The sequence below is a fragment of the Triturus cristatus genome, chromosome 4_1 (assembly GCF_964204655.1).
Source record: "Triturus cristatus chromosome 4_1, aTriCri1.1, whole genome shotgun sequence".
In the NCBI taxonomy this organism is placed as follows: domain Eukaryota; kingdom Metazoa; phylum Chordata; class Amphibia; order Caudata; family Salamandridae; genus Triturus; species Triturus cristatus.
In genome coordinates, this window is record NC_140585.1 from 751,769,979 (window position 1) to 751,794,863 (window position 24,885).

The 24,885-nt window shown below is 43.4% G+C and overlaps 1 protein-coding gene across 1 annotated transcript in view; it reads right to left on the bottom strand.

Moving 5' to 3' along the window:
* The window catches only part of SPIC (Spi-C transcription factor), an 81,792-nt gene that overhangs the window by 2,381 nt on the left and 54,526 nt on the right, over positions 1–24,885 (bottom strand). Inside the window, exons 5-6 of the mRNA XM_085650610.1 lie at positions 12,261–12,378; positions 4,008–4,461 (exon numbers count right to left, since the gene is read on the bottom strand). Coding sequence (XP_085506736.1) covers positions 4,034–4,461; positions 12,261–12,378 — 546 coding nt within the window. The 3' untranslated portion in view covers positions 4,008–4,033. The remainder of the gene's footprint in view (positions 1–4,007; positions 4,462–12,260; positions 12,379–24,885) is intronic.

The window sequence follows — 24,885 nt, forward strand, 5'->3', positions numbered from 1 at the left end:
CGCTCCGTACGACCATTTGTACCCGGGTTTTACAGGATCGGAATCGGCACCTTAATGTGTTATTAAAAAGTGACGGAGCTGCAAAATATACATATATTGCCAGTAACAAATATAGCACTTTAAATGTATGTGATGGAGCGGGTAGTACAAAATTTTGTATACCTCCCCCATTTCTGCATGTTCATACTAATTAGAATAATCTATTAATTGTAATAATATGAATGTGTTTTGAGTGGTATCTAACCAACCTTATTAATGTATGAATTATACGTGGGATTTGCATTTTGCATGGCTAAAATAATTTGTAAACTAATATGCGAACGCATACTAATACTAGAACAATAGAATATTGCATGATATATGTTGCTTTGTGACGTAATTGTAAGTTGCACCAGATGACATCATTGGGTGAATATAAACGCTTTAAATGTCGCCATTATGCTAGATAATTACACATACAGAGGGGAATTAGTGAGGGTTAAACATTTTATTCTTTATTTCCATGTTTTAATTATTTTTTTGTGCTTGTTTCGCTTAAGTTGACCGATTGGGCCTATGACAAAATGGCCGACCAACGTACACGACGAGACAGCTACCATTCCACGAGGTTTCAGACCAAGTGCGCATGCTCCAGTGGCCTCAAGATGACCTACACAGCCTGTACCCGAACAAGGTCGTGACTGGGCTTTTGCCAAGAGCTTTAACAATGGACAATTTTGACAAACCGGATGGATCATGTCTGACAGTGTGACATCTTAGACTTTGGGAAACCAAAACGGACGATCTTAACCATCCAATCAGAAGTGCCTAAAACTGACTTTTGTTACATTTTGTCATTGATTTCATTATAAAAGATGGTAGACTAGTGAGTTGGTAGTAGCGGACCTTTTCCTTTTCTCTGACGTTATGCTGACGGGGAGGACGGTGACTCTGCAGGACAGCTGTTTCCCTGAATCTTTGACAGACTAAATTCCTGCCCATTTTCCTGATGAACTGAGGACTCTCAAACTGATGGGCATTGATTGATGAGTACACGCTTATGGTCCAGACCTAATTTTGGGACTGTAGCGTGCTGCATGACGACTTGATTGACTTAGAGGTCGACTAATAGCCAGATTAGGTAAATATGGTGTTTTGTGGTCTGATTAACGTTTTATTAAAATTTGCATTAATTAGATAAACAATATTATTGATTAACAAGCAAATGTGTTGGGTTATTTATTGAGAAAAAATAGATTAAGATTTGAATATAAATGAAGGAGGATTAAAATCACTTTTTCCAACTCAGCTAATTTGATCCATCGGCTAAATGGAAGAAATATCTCGAGGTTCAGGATTAAGATGTGCTGGATTAAGGATATTTAGTGTATGTTTATGTAAATAAATTTCCTTTAGGTTATAAGGTATTCTTTTCACGTCAGCGTTTGGAACACTTATCTCTCCCGTAAGAGCAGACCAATGAAGTTTGAGTGTTGGTGTTATGGGACCCACCAATGAATGTATTGAGTGAATGCGTTAGTGTGATATTTGGTCTGTGACGAAGGGGGGATTTGAAATTCCACGCTGCACAATTTATTCTACTATATTTATATATATCTCGTAAAGCATTAACGGAGCCAAACTGGTAGAGCAGCATGTTTTTTGGGACAACTACTGCCATCTCTCAACTTCCAAAGGCCCTGCTAGTACTCTACTCCCCCTAGAGCCACCCTGCACTTACAGTCTTTGTCCCTAGCAGGAGAGAAAATCAGTTCTAGCACTGACAGAGATGAGAACACCTTAACTCTGTTGGGGAGTGTCTAGAAGGAAGGATTAGGCTTCTGCAGCTGTGAGAATGCAAGGGTCATTTTAGTTGAGGGACTATGCAAGAAAGGAGACAGGACTGGGTGTACCGGTTACTCCATGGTGCATAGAATAATACTGGCACTTCACCACAACCTTCTGAGAACATTCTTGGACCTGGGAGGAAATAATTTTGGGCAAAGATGACTCTGCTTGAAAGCTGGAAAGCTGGAAGAAAGAAGACCCAAGGGCTCTTGACTTCTGCCCCAAAGGAATGGAACTGCTCTTCAAGAATTAAGTGGTCTGCTACAGGGACACAAAAAGTAGAAGAAGGCTTAGCTGACCATTATGGGCAGGACCCTTCAAGACTGTTTAGGAGGAGTTTTACAACAGCTGGAGAAATCTGGGGCTTAGTGATTTTTTCCATCTCCTGAGGACCGTAGAAAAGAGTCCTCGGTTGGCAAGGTTCGTCGTTCAGCTCAGAGCTCTTTACTACAAAGAAAAATGTTTTTGTGAGATCACATAACAAAGTTATTTAGCTTCGTGAAGGTCAGCCTTGACTCACTAATGCATTTTGAGAATGCAAAACGTTGTCAAGTCTGACCCAGGCAATGCTTCAAATCTACCCTACCAGTGAAGCACCATTGGCGGGTGCTCAAGGATGACATATTTGAGTTTGAGAGACCCCCGCCAGCTTAAGCCTCTTGCATTGCCGTCCTGTAGGACTGGAAGGCCAAAAATAGATTAAGTCAGAAAGTAAAAACTTTGACTGTCAGTGTGAAACTGTGGCATTTTTGCCTTAAAATGCATATCTTCAGTTCCCCTTATCATATTTTGTTTGGTTGGTGTCTGTTTACTTATTAAAATGTTCTTGACTTTTTCCATATTGGTTTGGAAATTGTATTGTGTTGACTTCTTGAACTTAAAACAGCTTGGTATTGCTTTAACGTGGGCCTTTAGAAACATGCCTGCTGCTTGTGCCAGTGGCAGAGCAGAGATTCTCTTCAAACTGTGCTGTGTCATAATCGGAGTGTATATATTGTGTTGGTAGGGGTTTTCCCTTCCCAAATTGATAAACAAGTTTCTGGCAAGCATTCATCAAGCTAACAATACATATGAGCAAGTATGACCATATCACACCGAAAAGACAAGTTCACATCAAACTGACTTTCTTAAATTGATTGGTATCTGAAGATGTGTTTTAAAAACGACAGCACTTTTGGGGTGATGTAGACCTGAAACTAAATTTCAAAAGCAGTGGTAAGCGTTTTTGGCGCTAGCACCTACCTTTTAAATAACAAAACATGTTCTACTTCTTGATGCCAGAGGAGAAAGCTCACGGGATTCAAGCAGAGAGAGTCTGGTGATTCAATTTCACCCTGGTGTTGCTGATAGTGAGCATGATTAATACAAAGGTGTTCTAATTGTTTCAAGCTGAAGAAAGAGAATGTAACCAGCTACGGAATGCTGCATTATGGACCACATAAGAGCCTATCTCCTACCTCTCCTCAGCATGTGCCCCTGCACTTGGGAATCAGGGTCCCAGTAACTGAATATCAATGTCCCATCTTCTTTTACTTGCAAGAAATTTTGAATTGCATTCGCCGACATGGACGGGGACACTAGGGGTAGATTAGTCGGCACTGCATCCTGTAAAAAGTACACAACGCTAAATGCAGCTTCCTTTTACATGATTTGTGTTGTTGTTGTCTGTTGAATAATACATATTTAGGATATAAACCAGGTTGCACAATGTTGAGGTCTAGTCACAAAAATATAAATAAAAAGAACTATTACAGTGGATGCTCATTTGACTGCTCTAATGATCATTCCTTTAGAACACGGCTCCTGAGCTGCAGATAGGCTAAACTCCCAAAAGTATACACCACTGGCTGGATTGGTCCATCATATGTAAAGTGAGATCTCACTCCCAAATCAAGAAAAAGACAACTGCATAATTGTCACCCATCACCTGCCCATGTGAATCCTCAGCGTCCTGCCACCATGTTCTCCAGTTCACAACCTGCTCCTAACTGAAGTGTGCACTTTGCCCCTAATCTAAAAGTATGCCGTGTGCAGCTTTGTGGTTGGCAGCTATAGTCAAGGCTAAAGTTACACATTTTCTCATCCATCCTGGACCTCTAAATTCTAAAATACATTCCAGAAAAAAGAGTTCTAGGTAAGGGTAAGAATTCATGTGCATTTTTAGATGAGCGGGAGAATACCTTCAGCAGTGTGAAGAAAGGGCGCGTTAATTGATGCTCTGGTTGAGCTCATATTCAATGCCACACATGCAACTGCAGTTTGAGCTCCAGTTGTCTGTCGTGCAGTATTCTGAGTCCATCTGGAGGTACTGACAGCCTATGGTCTCTTTTCCTAAGCAACAAGCAGGGGAGAGTCTTTGCAGAACTGTCGCACTGAACTGGTAGGTGAGCTTCCTTCTGATCTTCATGATCTCCCCCGTCCGACTGTAGTTCCTGAGGGCGCGCGCCATTTTCTGGTAGGTCATGGTCTTGCGGTTGCCTTTCCGCTTCCCCCAGATCTCTGCCAGCGTCTCCTTGTTCTTGGATATGAACTGGAAGACTCCGTTGCGTTGATCCACCCACTGGATACAGTGGCACATGCAAGGGTCGTACAGAGACTCGTGGAGGTACTCAAAAAGGCGAAGTTTTTTTCTACCTAGAGATAAAAAAAAAGGGTGAAAAGTTGAAAACTACCAAGATATAATCCAAATATACACAAAGGGGCATATTTACCAGCCTCTATCCCCACCATAACGTTCCCTTTTAGCGATGTTGTTGTGGCGATAGCGGCTTCCCCTTATTTACAAGGCGGTGTTAAGCCACTTCACGTGGCGTAACGCTGCCTTGTAAATAAGGCACCCTTTCACACTGTACTTAGCGTGAAAGGAGAGGGCAATGGGTGTTGCACTGGGCCTTCCAAGGCAACACTCATTGATTTTGACGCTGCCTCCTATTTATAAGGGTGCCGTAAATAGGAGGCAGCACACATAGAAACAGCAAATTGCCATTGATTGTTTATATGCAGGAAGGTGACCCTTACTGCACATAACCAATCACAAAAAAATATGTTTATCAACTTCTATGTGTGCTGCATTAAGCAGCACACATACAATTTACAATATGTCATTTTGGGAAGGGAGACCTTCCTGCACATAAACAATCTTCCCCCCAATGCAGACACCCTTGCACTATGGTGCAAGGTGTAAGGGTGCATGTGTTGGCGCTAGGCTGCTAAGTTTAGCACCAGTGCAGGGGGAACGCAGGGCTGCACCATATTGTTGTAAATATGGTGCAGCCCTGCGTTTCTGTAGTGGTGGAGTGGGGCGTTAAGCCAGGATGGCTAATGCCGCACTCTGTCACTATGTTGTAAATATGCCCCACGTTTAGCCATTTACTTTGAGTTGTGTTTAGAGGTAGTAGATCAGATCACAGCACAAAAATGTGGTATCAGTGTAAAGTGAAAGGAGATACATTGAAGATACTTTCTATTATGTGTGTGCAATCAACTCCTTTTATGTAGATATATGTCCTAATGAAGCTTGATCTATGCTCTTAAGCAAATTTGGGTACATAAAATAAAAAAAATTCAGAGTGAATATTTTCATGCAATATTCATGTTCTTACACAATTACTACATCAATTATTAAATGCATTTTTAAATTTGCAGGCAAGGAACCTTTTGCAAGATTGCTGACAAAACAAGATGGTGATTGAACGCTCCGATTTTGTTTTCGAAAAAATCTTTGTTGTTTATAATGGCAGAGTACATCATCAAATTGACCTTCACCAAGTGCCTTATAATAAGAACAGGTAAAAGTGCATTCTCAGTAGTGAAAGTGAGTCAGTATAGCTCCATAGCACAAAACTGGCATATGGATATGATTCATGACCATACTTTACAATTAGATCGCCTGATGTAATGTGCTTGTCAGTAGTAGTGGTGAGGGGATATTGGATGGAATGGGGGAATGGATGATGAAAGGTGGCTCAGCACACACGGTGTCCAATAATGCCAGGGTCAGCTCAGTGGTAAAACATCATGGAACATCAAGGATACAGGAGGGACACTAAAGTGTATACAAAAAGAGGAAGGTGCAGGAGGATGTAAGAGGGAAGGAATAGACAGCAACCTGTCATGTGGGTCATTTAGGTTTAGCCCGACTAGTTTTGTTCCTCCAGGCATGACCAGTTACGAAGTCTCCAGCATGAGGTCATTGTGTTTGGGGGCATTTTCAAGTGTGAACCAATGTGGGATATTCCTTATAGCTTTAGGTATAGTGATCACTACAATGTCCAGGCAAAGACTCCAAATAAGGTCAAACAGCACTATCTAATCACTAAATCTGTATATTATGTGATCACATATTGCTAGGCACAGTAATTTAGATAACCATTCCACCTGTGTTGCTGTGACAGGCGTCTAGTGTCTGAGGAGACAGATCTTGATTTATTTTTTAAATCTCTTTATTTTTTGGGAGGGCATTTACATAAATGATACAGATTTGCTTAATTTTTGCATTGTTGTAGTTACATGTCTTTTAACCATACAAAACACTGATACAGATTACATCATATGAGTAGTCTTTCATATTACTGTTGTATGTACTGCGGTTTTGTTGCAATGGTACAGTTCATGTGTCAGCACTCACAATTATCAATCCACATTTTTGGGGCTAGCAACTGTGCAGTCTGTTTAGTTCTTAAGCGCCGGTTACACATTGTCTGCATGTGCAACGTATACTTTCTGATATGCTAGCTGTGGGTACGGGTTGTATCGGAACGGGTACAGCAGAAAACACAGTGGGTTGCTTGGTTTTTCAATCCCAGCGTTCTCCTGGTGGATTCAGATCTTGATGAGTCTGTGATGTGGCAAACCATTGGCATTAATGGGAGGTTGTGCTATCTCAGTGAGAAGTGTCATGAAGCAGTGCAAGCTTGGCAGACAGTTGGAAGGGACAGTCACTCATGGTCCTCAGACATTTCCATATCTCGTGCCAGAATGGCGACAGCGCTGGGCAGGACCAAAACAAATGAGAGGCAGATCACAGTTTCATGATCCACATCTTCAACAGAGGTCATTCAGAGGCAGTACCAGTCATGTAGCACATTAAAGTATGTGTATTTAACACATGCTTTATTCAAAGCCCTATTGTGTATGTTGGGAGGTCCAGTTTTTCTGTCAATGTTAATGTTAATAAAACTTATTGAGCGCACGAATACCCTGAGGTGTCTTGGCGCTAAGACAATGGTAGCCCTAGATGAAGCAGCTAGTTCTGAAAAAGCCATGTTTTTAAGTCCTTTCTGAAGGTGATAAGTGAGCCGGCATTTCTAATAGCAAATGGTAACTTATTCCATAATTTTGCTGTGCCGCACGGAATACTATGGCCTCCCCAGCATAAGGTTCGGATCCTTGGAACCACCATGAGTCTGGCGTCTGAAGAGCGCAGTTGTCTGGTTGGGTAATACCAGGAGAAGAGCTTCTTGAGAAACATTGGCCCGGTGTTGTTCAAGGCCTTGTACGCTAAGCATAACGCCTTGAACTTAATGCGCTGTGCCACCGGAAGCCAGTGAAGTCTTTGAATTTCCTTGGTTACTGACTAACATTTAGGGACATTTAGTAGAAGTCTTACAGATGCGTTTTGAATCATCTGGAGCTTTTTTAAGTATTGCTTCTGCATTTTTAGGTAAATTCCATTGCAGGAGACAGCAGGCAGCCAAGCCTTGTCCCCTGGCATATAGGAAAGGTTTCCTACTGGAAATCACCAGTCTATAAAGGTCAGGTGATGGTATAGTCGCTCTCACCTTTCATGCTTATTCCTGCTATTTTGGTGCTATGAAAAAGGAAGCCCCAAATGCCTTGTCGGCATTTAAAGAAACTGACTGAGCCTCCTCAGGATAGTTTATTACTTTCCACAAGATGTCAGATGAAAATTAGATGGGTTAGATGGTTTCTGAAGATTCGTCTAGTCCCCAAGTATACCTTTGAGCCATGGATCAGGTTCAGAATGACTTTTCTCAGTTGGCTTGCCAAGACCTTGGCCAGAATTCTGACATCCAAAACGGTGAGCGAGATGATTCTAAAGACAGAACATTGCCTGGTTTTGGAACAAGACTGATAATGGCTTTGTTAAACTTCTTACATCCTCTTTTGTACAACTTGTTTACTATACAGTAGCAGAATGTTTTAGTTGTTTTATAGACCAAGTAGGTCATAATTTCCCTGAGGTTTGTTTTAATGGAGTTATGAGATCACCTCCTTAATTTCTTCCAGTGAAATCTCACCCTGCCCTGACAGTTCAATGGACCTAGCCCTGGGAATCCTATCTGACTCAGAGCTCTCACTCACAAGTCAACACAGTGGTCAAAGCATCAACCTGCTGTTTTCCTTAGTATGAAAAATTCTCTCTGTCCTACAAACTGGCCATCAGGTAGAGCTGATGAGAGTCCTAGGGATAGCTTGCTTAAACAAATATTACATTTTTTACAACAGGTTTTTTTGTTATTATAAAAAAGTCCTATACAGCCCTCTTTAGCTTGAGGGTCTAAATGCATTGCAAGTGGCTGCCAAATAAGGCAGAGCAAGACTGTTACATAAATAAGAAAGTTTAACATGTTTGTCCAAAAAGGGAATGTGGAAAAAGATTGATTTAATGTCTTGTGGCAATGTGCTCCATAATTTAGAGTATAGAACTGAGGACGCACACTCTCCTAATGAGGGCCTATGAAAGAAAGGCACTGAGAGGAGACATTGTTAACCTGATCATAAATTCCATGCAGGGGAATGTTGGCATAGTTTACTAACACAAAATGACCATTTATACATTTATAGACCAGACATAGAGCCGTAAGTTATACTCTGGCCTGAACTGAAAGCCAATGAAGTTGTGCTAGAATAGGTTTGTACTTTTAATTAGATACAAATTCTTTCACAGAATGCTTTGGAGCAGGGAACAATTAATCCATATATCCTTCTGTTTGTGTTTCAAAATCAGAAGTACAGCAGGAAGTCAAAGTTTACAAAACTGGATGTGATTTCGCTCAAGTTGTATGCACTTCAAATTGTGTCTTTATTTTAATGTTCAAGGGTGTTGTAATTCCCCCCTGCTTTAGTAACTACAGCAGCGGTGGAGTCCTTTATGGGCATCTTTTGTCTGCTACCTGGCAGATAAAAGCTCATAATTAACACAATAAGAAAGAAAGGAAAAATGGATTGATAGAAAAGGGATGAACAATGAATGAGTGGGTGCACCAGTGAGTGAAATGATGGATGGATGAGTGGGTGAAAGGATGGGTAGATAAAAGTATGGATGGATGAGTGGGGATGAGTGGGTGAGAAGAAGGGTGTATGGATGGATGAGCGAGTGAAAGGATGGATTGGTAGGTGAAAGGATGGGTAGCTAAAAGGATGGATGGATGAGTCGGTGGGTGAAAGGATGGGTGGCTGTGAGAATGGGATGGATGGGTGGGTTAGACCATGGAAAACTTGGCCTCACCCAGCACGTTACTGAACCCACCCACAACGCAGGACCCCTGTTGGACCCAATTTTCTGCTCAATTAGCAACATCACAATCAACAGCCCACTGTGTCTGGATAAGCATCACAGAAGGGGGTGGGCTTCTGCCTCCTCCACACACCAGCCCAAACACACTAGCAACTTGCTGAAAGTCATCACGAACCTCAACAGCTAGATCATGTGTCAGCATCCTGACTCACCTCAAGTGCAATCCAATGGCAAGAGCCTCAACCACAGATGAGTTGGTATACAGAGGAACTGAGGCTCACTAAAGGACACTGCAAACAACTAGAGCACAAATGGGGAACAAGTAAAGACACCACAGATAAAGACATCTTCAAATCAGCGCTAAAATGCTACCACCAGCACATACAGAACACCAACTTCAAAGGTCTTGCATATTGCATTGATGTCGGCACTAACAGAATCAAGGAAATCTTCACCAGCATCAAAAATTTCACTGCGCCTCCTGACACCTCAAGCAACATCCTCAAAGGACTCTAACTGAGCAGCAAATAAATCACACCCATCCTCAACACCTCCATCGACTCAGCTACATTCCCGAACACCTGGAAACATGCCACCTTCATGCCCCTGCTCAAGAGATCATCCACTGACCCAGCCATGCTTTCCAACTACAGACCCATCTCTCTCCTACCACACTGGCAAAGGTCTTAAAGAAACTAATCAACTGATGCCTCGCCGACTACGGCAGCAACCACCAGCTCCTAAACACCATGGAGTACACATTTACACCCAACCACAATACAGAAACAGCACTCAGTGCCACCACAGAGGACATAAGCATGATCCTTGACAAAGGAGACATGGGAGTCCTCATTTTCCTTGACCTCTCTGCAGCATTTGACAAGGTCTCACACATCATCCACATCAAGCGCATGCACGAGATGGACATTCAAAGACTTGCCCTCTGCTGGATCTGCTCCTAATTAATGGATAAAAGACAAGCTGTCAGCCTCATGCCTTTCTTCTGGAAAGCATGCTAACTTTTCTGCAGAGTGTCTCAAGGTTCCTCACTCTACCCCACCCTCTTTAATGCACATATGATCTCCCTGGCCAATGTCATAAACACACACAATCAACATCCTCTCCTACGACAACAGCATGCAACTCATACTCTCCCTCTTGGGAAAGACTCCCAACACAAAAAAAACATTCACTGTCTGCATGACTGAAGCTGCTAAGTGGATGAAAGCCAACTGTGTCAAGCTCAACAACGACAAGCCAGAAGTAGTGTTTTTCAGCAAAAACAACTCACCATGGGATTCCAATTGACTTAACTTGGGCCCACGCCCAGCACCCATGCTAGGAACCTCAAAATAATGATATACAGCAAACTGGACATGACCACACAAGTCATCGCGACACTGCATCCTGCTTTCACACCTTAGGGATGCTGAGGAATATCTTCAAATGACTCCAAAGCAGCAAGCCCTAGTCACCAGCAAGTTGGACTACAGGAACGCCTTCGATGCAGGGATCACCAAGCAACTCACTAAAAGACTACAAACAGTCCACAACTCAGCAGCCAGACTCATCCTCAACCTCACTCACAGTACTTACATAACAACACATCTCAGGGAGCTCCACTGGGTCCCAATAGAAAAACATACTCACTTTGAACTCCTCACGCACACATTCTAGGCACTACACAACTTAACTCGCACCTACCTGAACAGTCGCATCTCCTTCCACTACTCACCCAGACACCTCAGCTCTGCAGGACTCCCACTCTCACACATCCCATGTATACACAGAACCAGATAAGGAGGACAGGAGTTCTCTTACATTGCTCCTAAAGTGTGGAACAGGCTCCCACTCCACATAAGAGCCCTCCTCCTCTCTACTTGAATTCTGCAAGAAGATGAAGGCCTGGCTTTTCAATTAGCCAACCTACCATAGGCAGAGCTAAGCACACGAACCTGCTCTGCGCCAGGATGATAGTGCACTTTCCAAATATATAAAACAACATACCAACATTTGGGAGTGGATAAAAGGATGAGTGGATGAGTGAGTGGGGATGTGTGGATGAGTGGATGAGAGGATGGGTGGAATGAGTGGAACAATGGCATAGTAAATGGAACTCTGAGAGGATGTATGGATGGCATAGTAAATGGAAATCTGAGCAGATGTATGGATGGCAAAGTAAACGGAAATCTCAGAGGATTGATAGACAAAATGATCAATTAATGTCTTTTTTGATGGATGGGTAAGTTAAATGCTGGATCTATGGGCGGATGGATGTATGGGTGGATGCATGCATAGATGACGGTTGTGTGAATGGATAGATAGAATGAAGAAAGATTAAATGATGGATGAAAGACTGAATAGATATGTGGTTACCAGTGGGTGGATGGAAGGGTGCAAGGATTACTGGATAGATGTTTGGATGAAAGAGACATGGAAGCTCTTCTAGATCGGTTCAGGCTCACTTGCTTCACTTGCTTAGCACCATCAGAGCTTTAGCTCAAAGTGGGTGGGGGGTATGCTAATTATATGGCTATTACCTCGTTAATGATCAGACCACTGGAATAAACGTTTTTGTGAATAACTGTTTATACATCTTTATTTTAAAAAATGGACATAATTTGAAGCTTTTTATGATGGATTGATGGATTTAAACTGAATGAATCACACTTGGCCTAAAACAGAAACAAAGTGTTTGAATTGGAGGGCTTGCCATTGCTTCTATCGTCTTCATGCATAGAGTTAAAATTAGATACTCCTTCTCCCGCCTCTGAAAGCAGGTGTATTTCCTTTGGTGCACCAAACAAGACATTAGAGCAGGCTGTTTACTACACATTTATAAAACATCTAATAGCTAAAATGAAGTGAATAGTCCACAAAGTCGTAATGGAAATGAAGAACATTAATTTCATTGTCCAGGTATATAGTAATTCAATAAGATGCTTTGTTTCACCTTTTACTCCTTTTTGCTGGATAGAAGCGGTAAGCACGGTGTGTATGACTTGATTTTCTTCGACATTTTGTAGACATTGGTTGATACTTTCATCAGGATAAAAATCTTCAGGAAAGCTCTGAAAAAGATAAGCAATTACACTGTGCAGTGTGCAGACTTGTAATAGGCAACACAATCCCGCAAAAGTACAGCATTGTAAAAACAAACTTTTAAGTTGAGGAGCAATCATGCACAGGTTGTAAAAGACCTGTCAGGAGGTACATTCGGAAAGCAGATATTATCTTCATGTAAAGGTAATAGCTATTTTCCCTTTCATTTCACGGACTCATGTTGTATTATCTGCAAAACAACTCAAACATGGCTTATTCTGAAAGTCAACTCAGAACGACCAACGTGGATTGATAAAAATCATGGGTAAAATCTATCTGTTATGAAGAACGCCAGAATCTAAAGTAGATATGTAGATTTATTGTAATATGCAGCACCACCAGATGACATCCACATACGACTCAGGCAGGCTAGTAACTGTTCTCTGAGAACCCCCACAGCACGGACCCAAAACTCTAGAACATCTATAGAGTCTGAACAGGGTCCGTGCTAACAGCATGTTTACATTTGTAGATGTTTACTTATGCCCAGCCAACCACATTATACATAACACATCTTCCTCCCTCAAACAAAGGAACAAAAGATTTAAAAAAAACACAAAACAAAAAAAATTAAATAATTATGAGTATATCTTTTTTTGGATAAAAGTTACAAAATCAGATATCCATGCAGGTTTTTTACGTAAACGTTTAGTCTCAGAAAAACTTCCATTGTTTTGACTGACATCCGAACTAGAGTAGTTAGAGGTTAGCACAACCTCATCACAAATGTTCTGACGTGAAGTATCGCTACTATCAACACTACGATTGTTGTAACTATCAACCCTACGCTCTTCAGGGATATTCTCCAAGACATGACTCTTTGTTGGAGAAGAATGAACCTCTTTGTATAACTTTCTGTCACCTTTAAGTACAGCAATTTTGTTTAAATTCCACACCTTGTCATTAGAAAGTCGGACAGCATTTCTCAAAACTTCTTTAACAACAAAGGGACCCATGAACTGACTTTCACCTTTAGATGTTTTCCATGGTTTCTTAAGTTTCACCAACATACCTACATCTACGTTAGAATCTGATTTAAGACTTCTACTAAGGTTAAACCTGTGCTTGTTCACAAAATGGGGCTTCTCTAATCTCTTTGTCACCTTATCAAGATCTATGTGGCATTTGGTGGAGGAAATAAGCCAAGAAGGATTGACTTTTGTCCTTGGTAATCCACCTCTCATGATCTTGAAAGGAGTACACTTAGTCACATCATTGGGAGTGATCCTGTACTTCCACATGGTCTTCATTACTTGACACTCCCACTTTCCATCACCAACACCAACCATTTGAATTGCAGCTTCAAGTACTCTGTTGAACCTCTCAATTATTCCATTACCACTTGGATTATATAGTGAAGTGGTACAATGAATAACGCCAGTCTTTCTGAAGTATTCCTTCGCCTTATTAGATAAAAATTGTACACCATTGTCGATAATTACACGTATAGGCAAGCCTTCCTCTGTAAAAACCTCATCTAAGAATAGCAAAACAGTGTCAGTATTAACATTATCAACAACTTTTACAACAGGCCATTTAGAAAATAAGTCAATGGCAGCCACAATATATTTGCTCAATGAGCCAATAGGACCCATAATGTCCATAGAAATGCACTCCCAAGGGCCATTAGGAATATGATGTCCTTGCATAACAGGTTTTAAAGTCTTCAAGGACTTGTCAGCATTAGCACAATGGACACATTCTCTGACAATTCGTTCAACAAAAATGTCTAATCCAGGCCACCAGAACGTCCTTTTAACAGACTGTTTAGTTCTGATGATGCCATTGTGGGCTTCATGACCATGTTTGACAATGATATGCCTCAAACCAGAAGGAGGAACGGCTTTATCACCTCTCCAGATAGTAAAATCGGAAAAAGACAATTCATCTTTCACCTCCCAAAAATGTCTCAACTCAGGAGAAAGGTTCTTTTTAATGGGCCAACCTCCAATTAAGTACTTTTGAACTTCTTGTAATACCTTATCTTTGGAATACTCCATGTTCCAATCTTCAACCTTAATAGGCAGTGCACCCTCTTCATGAACCAGGGCAATACGAAAGTCATCCCAAGTATTGCAAATACACTCTTTCAGAGGTAAAGGGAGTCTAGATAAAAAATCAGCTGTGACATTGTCTCGATCGGGGACATAAACCATCTTATAAATGAAATCTTGTAATCTCATGGACATACATGCAATCCTAGCAGATGCTTTAATTAAACCATCAGTAGTAAGTAATCGTACAAGAGGTTTGTGGTCAGATCTGATCTCACATTCTTTCCCCCAAACAAACACTCTAAAATGTTCAAGTGCCCACACCACAGCTAACGTTTCTCTTTCGATTGTGGAATATTTCTCTTCAGATGGGGTTAAAGCTCTTGATGCATATGCAATGGTAGATTCACTACCGTTCTCTCTTTTCTGAGACAGAACGGCCCCCAAACCCTTCGAACTAGCATCAGTGGTGACAATGCAAAGGAGCTGAGGATCAAAGTTATTCAATGCAGCAGCATTACTAATGGCTGATTTAACATCCATAAACTCTTTTTCACATTCTGCATCCCATAAAAATATGCTCTTATTTTTTAAAAGCTGTCTAATGTTAAACACCCTACAAGAGAAATTTCGCACATATTTGGAATAAAATTCTGTCAAACCTAAGAAGGATCGGATGTCATCTTTAGATCTAGGAGAAGGGGTAAGTTGAACGGCTTCCACATGGTCAGGTTTGGGTTTGACGCCATCAGCACATAGAGTATGCCCTAGGTATGTAACAGAGTTAACTCCAAATTTACACTTGCAATGTTTAACCGTAAGTCCATTAATGGATAATTTACTGAGGACTATCTCAAGAGCTTGAGCATGAGAAAATGTGTTCTCGCTAAACACAAGGATATCATCTTGGAAACAAACTGCATTTTTACAATCACCAAAAATATTGTGCATGATTCGTTGAAACACAGCAGCAGCTGAGGCAAGACCGAATGGCATTCTCTTAAGTTGGAAACACCCAAATGGTGTGATAAAAGCAGTGTACTTCTTGCTATTTTCATCTAAGACAATTTGGTGGTATGCAGATGACAAATCGATACATGAGAAAAACTTAGCCCCAGCAACTAAAGCCAGCATTTCAGAAATACGGGGAAGAGGAAATTGGTCGACTACAATATTGTTGTTTAGATGGCGCAGGTCAATACATCACCTAATATTCCCATTTGAACGTCTCGCCACAACAATGGGAGAAACCCATTCAGAAGATTCAACTCTCTCTATAATGTCACTCTCAACCAATTTATCAAGTTCTTTTTTTACTTCATCCCTAACCGTAATGGGAATATTTCTAGCTTTGTAAATTTTGGGGCATGCATTGTCTTTTAAAATGATTTTATGTTTGAAATTAACCAACTCCCCAATACTGTCTTTAAATACGTCAGGGAACTTACTCAACATAGCGCTACTACATTGATTAGGTTCCCCAATAACCATGACAAGGTCTGGACTATTGGGATTAAGAATGATGTCAAGTTTTCCTTGTTCAAACCACCCTAGGACGGAAGGTCCGTGTTTGGATATATATAACTTAGCAGTACATTCACGATCTTTAAATTTGAATACAAGTACTCTAAAACCAAGAATGTCAATTTTCTCACCCGAATACCCTTGCGGGATAATGTCCCCAGGATACAACATGGGACCAAGTTTATCTATAAATTTAGACTTCCATACACTCTCATTAATTATCGAATAAGGAGAACCTTAATCTGCATAAATTTGTAGCTGTACTCCCCCAATCGTCATTTCACAAATAGGTTTTTTTGGGATTAAATTATTGTCAATATTCAAAATGATAGGTTGACCTTTCGTAATATTTAACATGTACCACTTTTCAAAATCGCCCTCTTTAGTGTCAAGGTCATTCTCACTGAATTCGCCATCCTCAACACACCTTACTTTTTTATTTTTATTTTTTCTACAAGCTTTGGCAATATGGCCTAAGACACCGCAGACAGAACATCTCTGTTTAATTGCTGGGCAACCCTTAAAATTTGCTAAATGTGAACTACTATCACACCTGTAGCACCTGAACTTGTTGGGGTCCATCAAATGTTCTTTAACAGAATTGTTTTTTTTATAGTTTGATTTGATTTTGGTATTATCAACCTTAGCTACGGCATTGCTAGATTTATTACTTTCATCAACTTTAACTTCTTTTGCACTACTGCTAGACATTTCTGCCTTTCTAACAATTGCTAGAATATCTTCTAATTTTGAATCACCATTCACCCACAATCTATCCTGAATGGAAGTATCCTTAATGTGCATGACGACCTGATCCCTAATGAAATCTTCTTGTAGATTCCCAAATTGACAATCCAGAGAAAGTGTTCTTAAAGCGGATACGTAGTTGTCTACAGATTCGTCAGCATTCTGTTTTCTCTGAAAAAAATTGTATCTTAAAATACCAATGCACACTTTGGGCGAAAAGTAACGGTCAAAGTCGTTGACAGCCACTGTAAAAACATTCTGATCACTACCACCGCTAACTTTAGTCATTTTGATTGTAGGCTTTAAGACCTTCAGGCCCTATAGAATGCAGAAAAATCCCTTTTTTTTCCGCTGGAGACATTTTGCCTTTCACACCTAATGTCTCTATGTAGTTGATGAAATATGCTTTCCAATCTGCCCATTCCATGCAGGGATTACCACCAGCCGGCCAGAAGCATTGAGGAGGTGCCAAGTTATAATTTTGAGCACTAGCCATTTTAATCAGAGGAAATGCTTAAATAAAAAAAACGAGTGGAGAATCTTTTGCTGACAAGTCAAGATCAATGGCTCACTTTCTAAATACAAGTACGAACTGAGAGAATGATTTTGAAGTATAGGTATGAAATACCTTGTAGAGGATCAGCGTGTAACGCTCGGTCCAGAATGCCGATCACTCGTTGCTAGGCAATCCTGTAAACACCAGGAAAATACGAGAAACAAAATGGCGGCACGTTGCGCACGTACGCACAGGCAACCATAGAGATCGACGTTGAAGGCAGGAAGGTTCGTGTATTCCTGGCGCTGTACAGGAAACCCTACTCTGAGCCTTGCGGACTGCGTAGAAGATCGGCGGAAGATGTCACGCCGATCTCACAAAGCGCCATAGGAACCATGGAACCTCGAAGAGTCACCAGTTGCAGTAAGCGTATATTTAAAAAAAAAAAATGATGAATTTGTACAAAATCCGACAAAATGGAATGAAAACAAGTAGAAACTCCTGGTAAAGAAATCCAAGTATATCTCGATATGTAGACGTGGAAGTTCGCACTTGTCAGCGGAGATAAGCTTCTTTTAACGCATACGCGAGTTCGTCTTTAACGGTGGTGCCGCTGATGTAGATTTTCCGATCGTCGCCAAGTTTGTTATGAAGAACGCCAGAATCCAATGAAGTAGATATGTAGATTTATTGTAATATGCAGCACCACCAGATGACATCCACATACGACTCAGGCAGGCTAGTAACTGTTCTCTGAGAACCCCCACAGCAAGGACCCAAAACTCTAGAACATCCATAGAGTCTGAACAGGGTCCGTGCTAACAGCATGTTTACATTTGTAGGGGGTCGCAACTTGCCGGAATCAGGCTGGGTAACACGTGAAGGGCATCTGCTGAGCCCTACAACTCCTCACCGCCATCCTTTAGCCCACCGAGCGCCGTGAGGGAAACGGCCGGCCACGCAACTCGGACTTCATTTCCCAGGTGCCCCGGTGGCAGAGGCGCACCTGGGACGTCGCAGCCTGCGCCCGGAGGCGCCTACAAACACCGGAGCGCCGATAGCTCTGTGGGGGTCTCAACTTGCCGGAATCAGGCTGGGCAACACGTGAAGGGCATCTGCTGAGCCCTACAACTCCTCACCGCCATCCTTTAGCCCACCGAGCGCCGTGAGGGAAACGGCCGGCCACGCAACTCGGACTTCATTTCCCAGGTGCCCCGGTGGCAGAGGCGCACCTGGGACGTCGCAGCCTGCGCCCGGAGGCGCCTACAAACACTGGAGCACCGATAGCTCTGTGGGGGTCTCAACTTGCCGGAATCAGGCTGGGCAACACGTGAAGGGCATCTGCTGAGCCCTACAACTCCTCACCGCCATCCTTTAGCTCACCGAGCGCCGTGAGGGAAACGGCCGGCCACACAACTCGGACTTCATTTCCCAGGTGCCCCGGTGGCAGAGGCGCACCTGGGACGTCGCAGCCTGCGCCCGGAGGTGCCTACAAACACCGGAGCGCTGATAGCTCTGTGGGGGTCTCAACTTGCCGGAATCAGGCTGGGCAACACGTGAAGGGCATCTGCTGAGCCCTACAACTCCTCACCGCCATCCTTTAGCCCACCGAGCGCCATGAGGGAAACGGCCGGCCACGCAACTCGGACTTCATTTCCCAGGTGCCCCGGTGGCAGTGGCGCGCCTGTGACTTCGCAGCCTGTGCCCGGAGGCGCCTACAAACACTGGAGCGCCGATAGCTCTGTGAAGGTCTCAACTTGCCGGAATCAGGCTGGGCAACACGTGAAGGCCATCTGCTGAGCCCTACAACTCCTCACCGCCATCCTTTAGCCCACCGAGCGCCGTGAGGGAAACGGCCGGCCACGCAACTCGGACTTCATTTCCCAGGTGCCCCGGTCGCAGAGGCGCACCTGGGATGTCGCAGCCTGCGCCCGGAGGCGCCTACAAACACCGGAGCGCCGATAGCTCTGTGGGGGTCTCAACTTGCCGGAATCAGGCTGGGCAACACGTGAAGGGCATCTGCTGAGCCCTACAACTCCTCAGCGCCATCCTTTAGCCCACCGAGCGCCGTGAGGGAAACGGCCGGCCACGCAACTCGGACTTCATTTCCCAGGTGCCCCGGTGGCAGAGGCGCACCTGGGACGTCGCAGCCTGCGCCCGGAGGCGCCTACAAACACCGGAGCGCTGATAGCTCTGTGGGGGTCTCAACTTGCCAGAATCAGACTGGGCAACACGTGAAGGGCATCTGCTGAGCCCTACAACTCCTCACCGCCATCCTTTAGCCCACCGAGCGACGTGAGGGAAACGGCCGGCCACGCAACTCGGACTTCATTTCCCAGGTGCCCCGGTGGCAGAGGCGCACCTGGGACGTTGCAGCTTGCGCCCGGAGGCGCCTACAAACACCGGAGCGCCGATAGCTCTGTGGGGGTCTCAACTTGCCAGAATCAGGCTGGGCAACACGTGAAGGGCATCTGCTGAGCCCTACAACTCCTCACCGCCATCCTTTAGCCCACCGAGCGCCGTGAGGGAAACGGCCGGCCACGCAACTCGGACTTCATTTCCCAGGTGCCCCGGTGGCAGAGGCGCACCTGGGACGTCGCAGCCTGCGCCCGGAGGCGCCTACAAACACCGGAGCGCCGATAGCTCTGTGGTGGTCCCAACTTGCTGGAATCAGGCTGGGCAACACGTGAAGGGCATCTGCTGAGCCCTACAACTCCTCACCGCCATCCTTTAGCCCACCGAGCGCCGTGAGGGAAACGGCCGGCCACGCAACTCGGACTTCATTTCCCAGGTGCCCCGGTGGCAGAGGCGCACCTGGGACGTCGCAGCCTGCGCCCGGAGGCGCCTACAAACACCAGAACGCCTCCTGTCCCGCGGGACGTGCGCGGGGAGCGCCGGGGCTAAGCCCGGGCAAAGGGCCCGCCCTCTGTGGCCCTCAGAGGCTTGAGGAGACTGGTCTGGGCCATAGACTTGAGTCCTTTAGCGCCGGACTTCACTCGCAAAGTGAGACCCAATTTGTTTTATCTTGTTATTTGTGTATAGTGCTACTTTTATTTTTATGTATTTATTTATTTTTTATATTTTTTTCTTCTGCTTATTAGCCGAATCATACTTGTACATAATGTCTAAATCGAAATTTGATAAACTCGCTCCTGTGTTAGGGACCATGGATAATTATTTGGTGAAAAAAGTGAACCGAATAAATAATGATCGTAGGGCCTCCCTGGGACTGGAGAGCACATTAGTGTTACAGGAAGATATGCCCCTGCTTATGGTTGACATAGATGGGGGCCCTAACCTGGACATTAGAGATAGGGCGGAGATACCATTTGTTGCCCAGGTGCATGCAGAGTCACAGGAAGACCTGCCGGATACCTCAATTGAGGAACTAGTGGAGGTACCACCAGCCCCAAGGCCGGTGCGATCCTGTAGGAAAACACAAGTGAAACGGGGTGGGAAGCATAATAAAAAAAAACTGGACCCAATTCAGCCAGTTTGCAATGGCTTAAGATCCTCTACACCCGGCAGAAACTATGAGGGTGATGTTAATCTAAATCTTGAGCAATTAGCTCTACTGATTAACACTTTGGAAGTGAAGATAGAGGCTAAATTAGAGGAGATGGTAAGACCATTGACAACTAAGCTTGATATTTTGGCATTGGAAGTAGATAGACTAGGTGGTCTGTTAACTACACACTTGGCGTCAGCTACTACGGCCAGAGCTAAGGTTGTGGAAAAGGGGCAGGAAACTATGTTAGGGAATGCACAGCAGATTCCACAGCAAGTTGCTGTAGCAGTATCTGTTCCCCCTGTGACACCGGCCATACCTGCTCTGCCTACACATCCCACATTAGCTCCGGAGGGTAGACCTGATCTCATGCACATAAGGAAAAGCCGCTATCCTAACCTCCCACATGATTGCGCACCGTATGAGGTGGTGCCTACAAATGTTCCATCTTGTGATGACCACTCAGCTTTATTATATGGGGAATCCCACGCCTCATTAAAAAATAAAACAGTCGCATGGCTTAGTAAAAACTGTGGCTTTCCAATTGCATATTCGGACCAAATAATAGCAGTAAGAAGGGTGAATTGGGTTGGACCATCTAGAAAAACAAGTAGTGGGGATTGCATTGTTGTCAATTTTAAGCATCCTCAGCATGTGGCAACAGTTTTACTAAGAGCATCCTCACTAATGTGCAATATGAACAGTATATGTGTTCGCTCACTGGGCTATTTTTATGCACACCTGAGTAAAGACCCGCCTCCTCAAAGGAAAATTAGGCCAGCAAATCCAACTCAGACCCCTGCTTTGGATGCACCATATGTGTACAATGCTGTTTATCAACGTGGGTATGGGCCTCCTGCAGAAACACAGAATAGATTTAATTTTGTTGGTTATTGTAGTAATGGGTTTAATGTGGATATACAGAATAGATATGATGTTCTGTCTGGCTTGGAGGCGTGCGACTGACGTGAGGCGTCTGTGGGTCAGGGTAATGTAATACCAGCTGAGACGGCACCCATTGAGATCACACAGGCCAAAGCAAGTTGTAATAATGTTATTTCTTGGAACATCGCGGGGCTGGCATCAAAGATGGCGGACGACAATTGGATTATGTATATTAAGCAATTTATGATCATCTGCTTGCAGGAGACCTGGCTACAGGATTGTGACTTTTTCCTTGAAGGGTAAAAGGCCTTTTATGTTCCTGCAATAGCATCAAGTAGAGGCAGGCCTAACGGGGGTTTGGTGACTTTTATTTCCGTCATACTCTCTTGTAAAATTCGTAGAATTTTAACAGCAAACTCTGGATTTATGGGTTTAGTACTGAATGGAGAAAATTGTCTGGCTGGTTTGGTGAACTTTTATAATGCTGTCAATGTTAACACAGGTCCTAACCAAATATCTGCACTAAATGTATTTATTAATTCTTCATTGAGGGAATGCCTCCATAACCTTATGATTATGGGAGATTTTAATGTTCATCCTTGTGGTGACCCCCTGTCGAAATGTTTAATGGATCTGCAGTGTGACCGCCTTGGCGGTTTGCATTTGGAACATACGTTGGAAGGGGAACTTTTTAATGATTTATTGAGCAGTTTAGATCTTTCTTTGGCTATGGCACTGAGGGATCCCACAAAGTGCTTTGATACCCCAACTTTTAAAGGTCATGGGAGGGGTACTTTCATTGACTACATGTTACTCTCTTTGCCTATGCAGTCTTTTGTGGACTCTTTTACCATTGAACAAAGTGAATTCAGTGATCATAACCCACTCACTGTTCATTTGAAGGGTCCCTGGATAATTAAGGAAGATCGGAAATGTATTACTGGCAGATTGAGCACAACCGATGGGAGAGGGCGTCTTAGATGGTCAATGATTACTCCTGACCTAGTATACAAAAATAGTAGGGATAACTGCACGGAGGATATTAAGAACTGCATTCAAGAAGGGGCAGACCCGTATCAGGTTCTTAGTGCTTTTCAAAGCTTGTTGGAGAAGGTGTCTGAGCTGATGATGGTCCCAGTAAAGAACACAGAGAATGGGGGACTGAGATGGTTCAATCACGTTTGTTCCAAGGCGGCACGTAATCTAAGGATAGCCTTGGCAGCCAATCCTAGAATAAAAGCGAATGTAAAGTTGTGTCGCAAAGAATATAAGTCTGCCATCGCCCTACGCAAGGATCTTTTAAGAGTGGAGGCCTGGGATGAGATTCTTGATCCCTCTACTTTAAAATGCAGCTCTAGATTCTGGGCGGTAGTTAAAAAAACATTTTTGGTCCAGGATCCGGGTGATGGTCTAGAATGCTGCATAAGAAAGGAAGAGTGGGAATCACATTTTAAACAATTGTATAGCTGTGTGGTGACTGAAAATGTTAACTTGCTCCCTGGCAATAGTTTTGGAATTATCACGTTTGATAGAGGCGAGATTTTGGAGGGTATAGAGGGACTCACAGCCAGGAAAGCTCCTGGCCCTGATGGAATCCCACCAGACTTATATAAGTCTGAACCTAGCTTTTGGGCACCCATTTTAGAGTCGGTCTTTAACGCAGCTGCTGAAATTGGCTGTCCCCTATCATGGGGAGTCTCAACGATTGTCCCTGTTTTTAAGAAGGGGGATAGGGGCAGTCCTCTTTGTTATAGGCCAATTTCATTAATAGACTCTATGGTGAAAGTAGTGGGGAGAATTCTGCTGCAGAGACTGACAAACTGGGCGCTGGAAAATAACATCATGTCCATCTCCCAGTATGGCTTCTGCAGTGGACGTTCTACTATAACTCAGTGCCTTAATCTTTTCTTAATACTAAGTAAATACACTGTGGCTCAGAAGGGCACTGTCCATCTCGCCTTCATGGATCTGTCATCAGCCTTCGACTGTGTCAACAGGGGAAGGCTGTGGCAGTCCATGAGGGAGAAGGGTGTGGATAGTGGGATTGTTAATTTTCTGGTAGACCTACACAGTAAAACCAGTGCAAATGTTAGGTATTCATCGGATCTGTATACTACTGGTAACTTTGATATTAAGAAGGGTGTGCACCAAGGTTGTATTCTCGCCCCCTTCCTTTTTAATTTTTATATTAATGAGTTAGATACCGTTTTGCAGAAGGTACAGGCCGACTGTCCTAGAGTTGGTAGGCGGGGTATTCCTGTTCTTTTATACGCAGATGATGCGGTTTTAATCTCTAGAACCGAGAAGGGTCTCCAAGCTTTATTAAATGCTTTTAAATCGTTCGTGACAGAAAGAGACCTAATGGTCAACAATTCTAAATCATTTAATATGCAAGTTGGCCTACAGCCAAGAAGGAACTTTGTATTTAAATTAGATGATGTATCTATCCCCATTTGGAAATCGTTCTCGTATCTCGGGGTCCTATTTGATACTAAACTAAGTTGGGGCCCCCTTCTGGCCAAAAAGAAAGGGGAACTGGCAAGGGTCAACGCTACCATTTTTAACTTTGCTTCGAAATTGGGGAAGAAGCCCAACAATGCCATGATGAAACTCTATAATGCAAAATCAGTGGCAACTGCTGTTTATGGCAGTGAATTATGGGGCTATGTGGCTGGAGAACAGCTACAGGTGGCTGAAAATGCCTTTATGAAGCGTCTTCTATGTGTTCCAATTGGCACATCTAATCTGGCAGTACATGAAGAATTTGGGGCACAATATTTATGTGACATTTTTTCCCTGCGCCCTTTGACCTGCTGGGTAAAACTGTGGTTGAACCAGGACATTCCATTAACGCGCTTGATTGTGAGAGATCTTGTGTCTCATGATAAGGCAATGTGCACCCCCTGGTTAAAATATCTGAAATCCTGTTTCTCTCGACTTGGTTGTCTGGAGTTGTTTGAAAACGAGAAGGAGAGGAGCTCCTGAAACCCAGTATTAGGAAATATGTCATGTTAAAAACATGCGAGACAATGGAGCCATATTTGACGGGCTCATTCAGCTCCCACGAGAAGTTCCTGCTGACAAGGTTCAGGTTAAATATCTTTCATCATCTGTTAACTAGACCTAAAACAGATATTTTTAACAAGGCTGCAGCTCCCTGTGGCTGTGACGGAAAGTCTCCACAGGATATGCTGCATTTTATATTTTTATGTCAATTTTATGAATACCCACGCAAACGCTATCTGGTTGCTCTTTTAAAGAAACTTAATTTTAATCAGATCAGACCAGCACTAATGTATTTACAACTTTTGTACAGTTACAG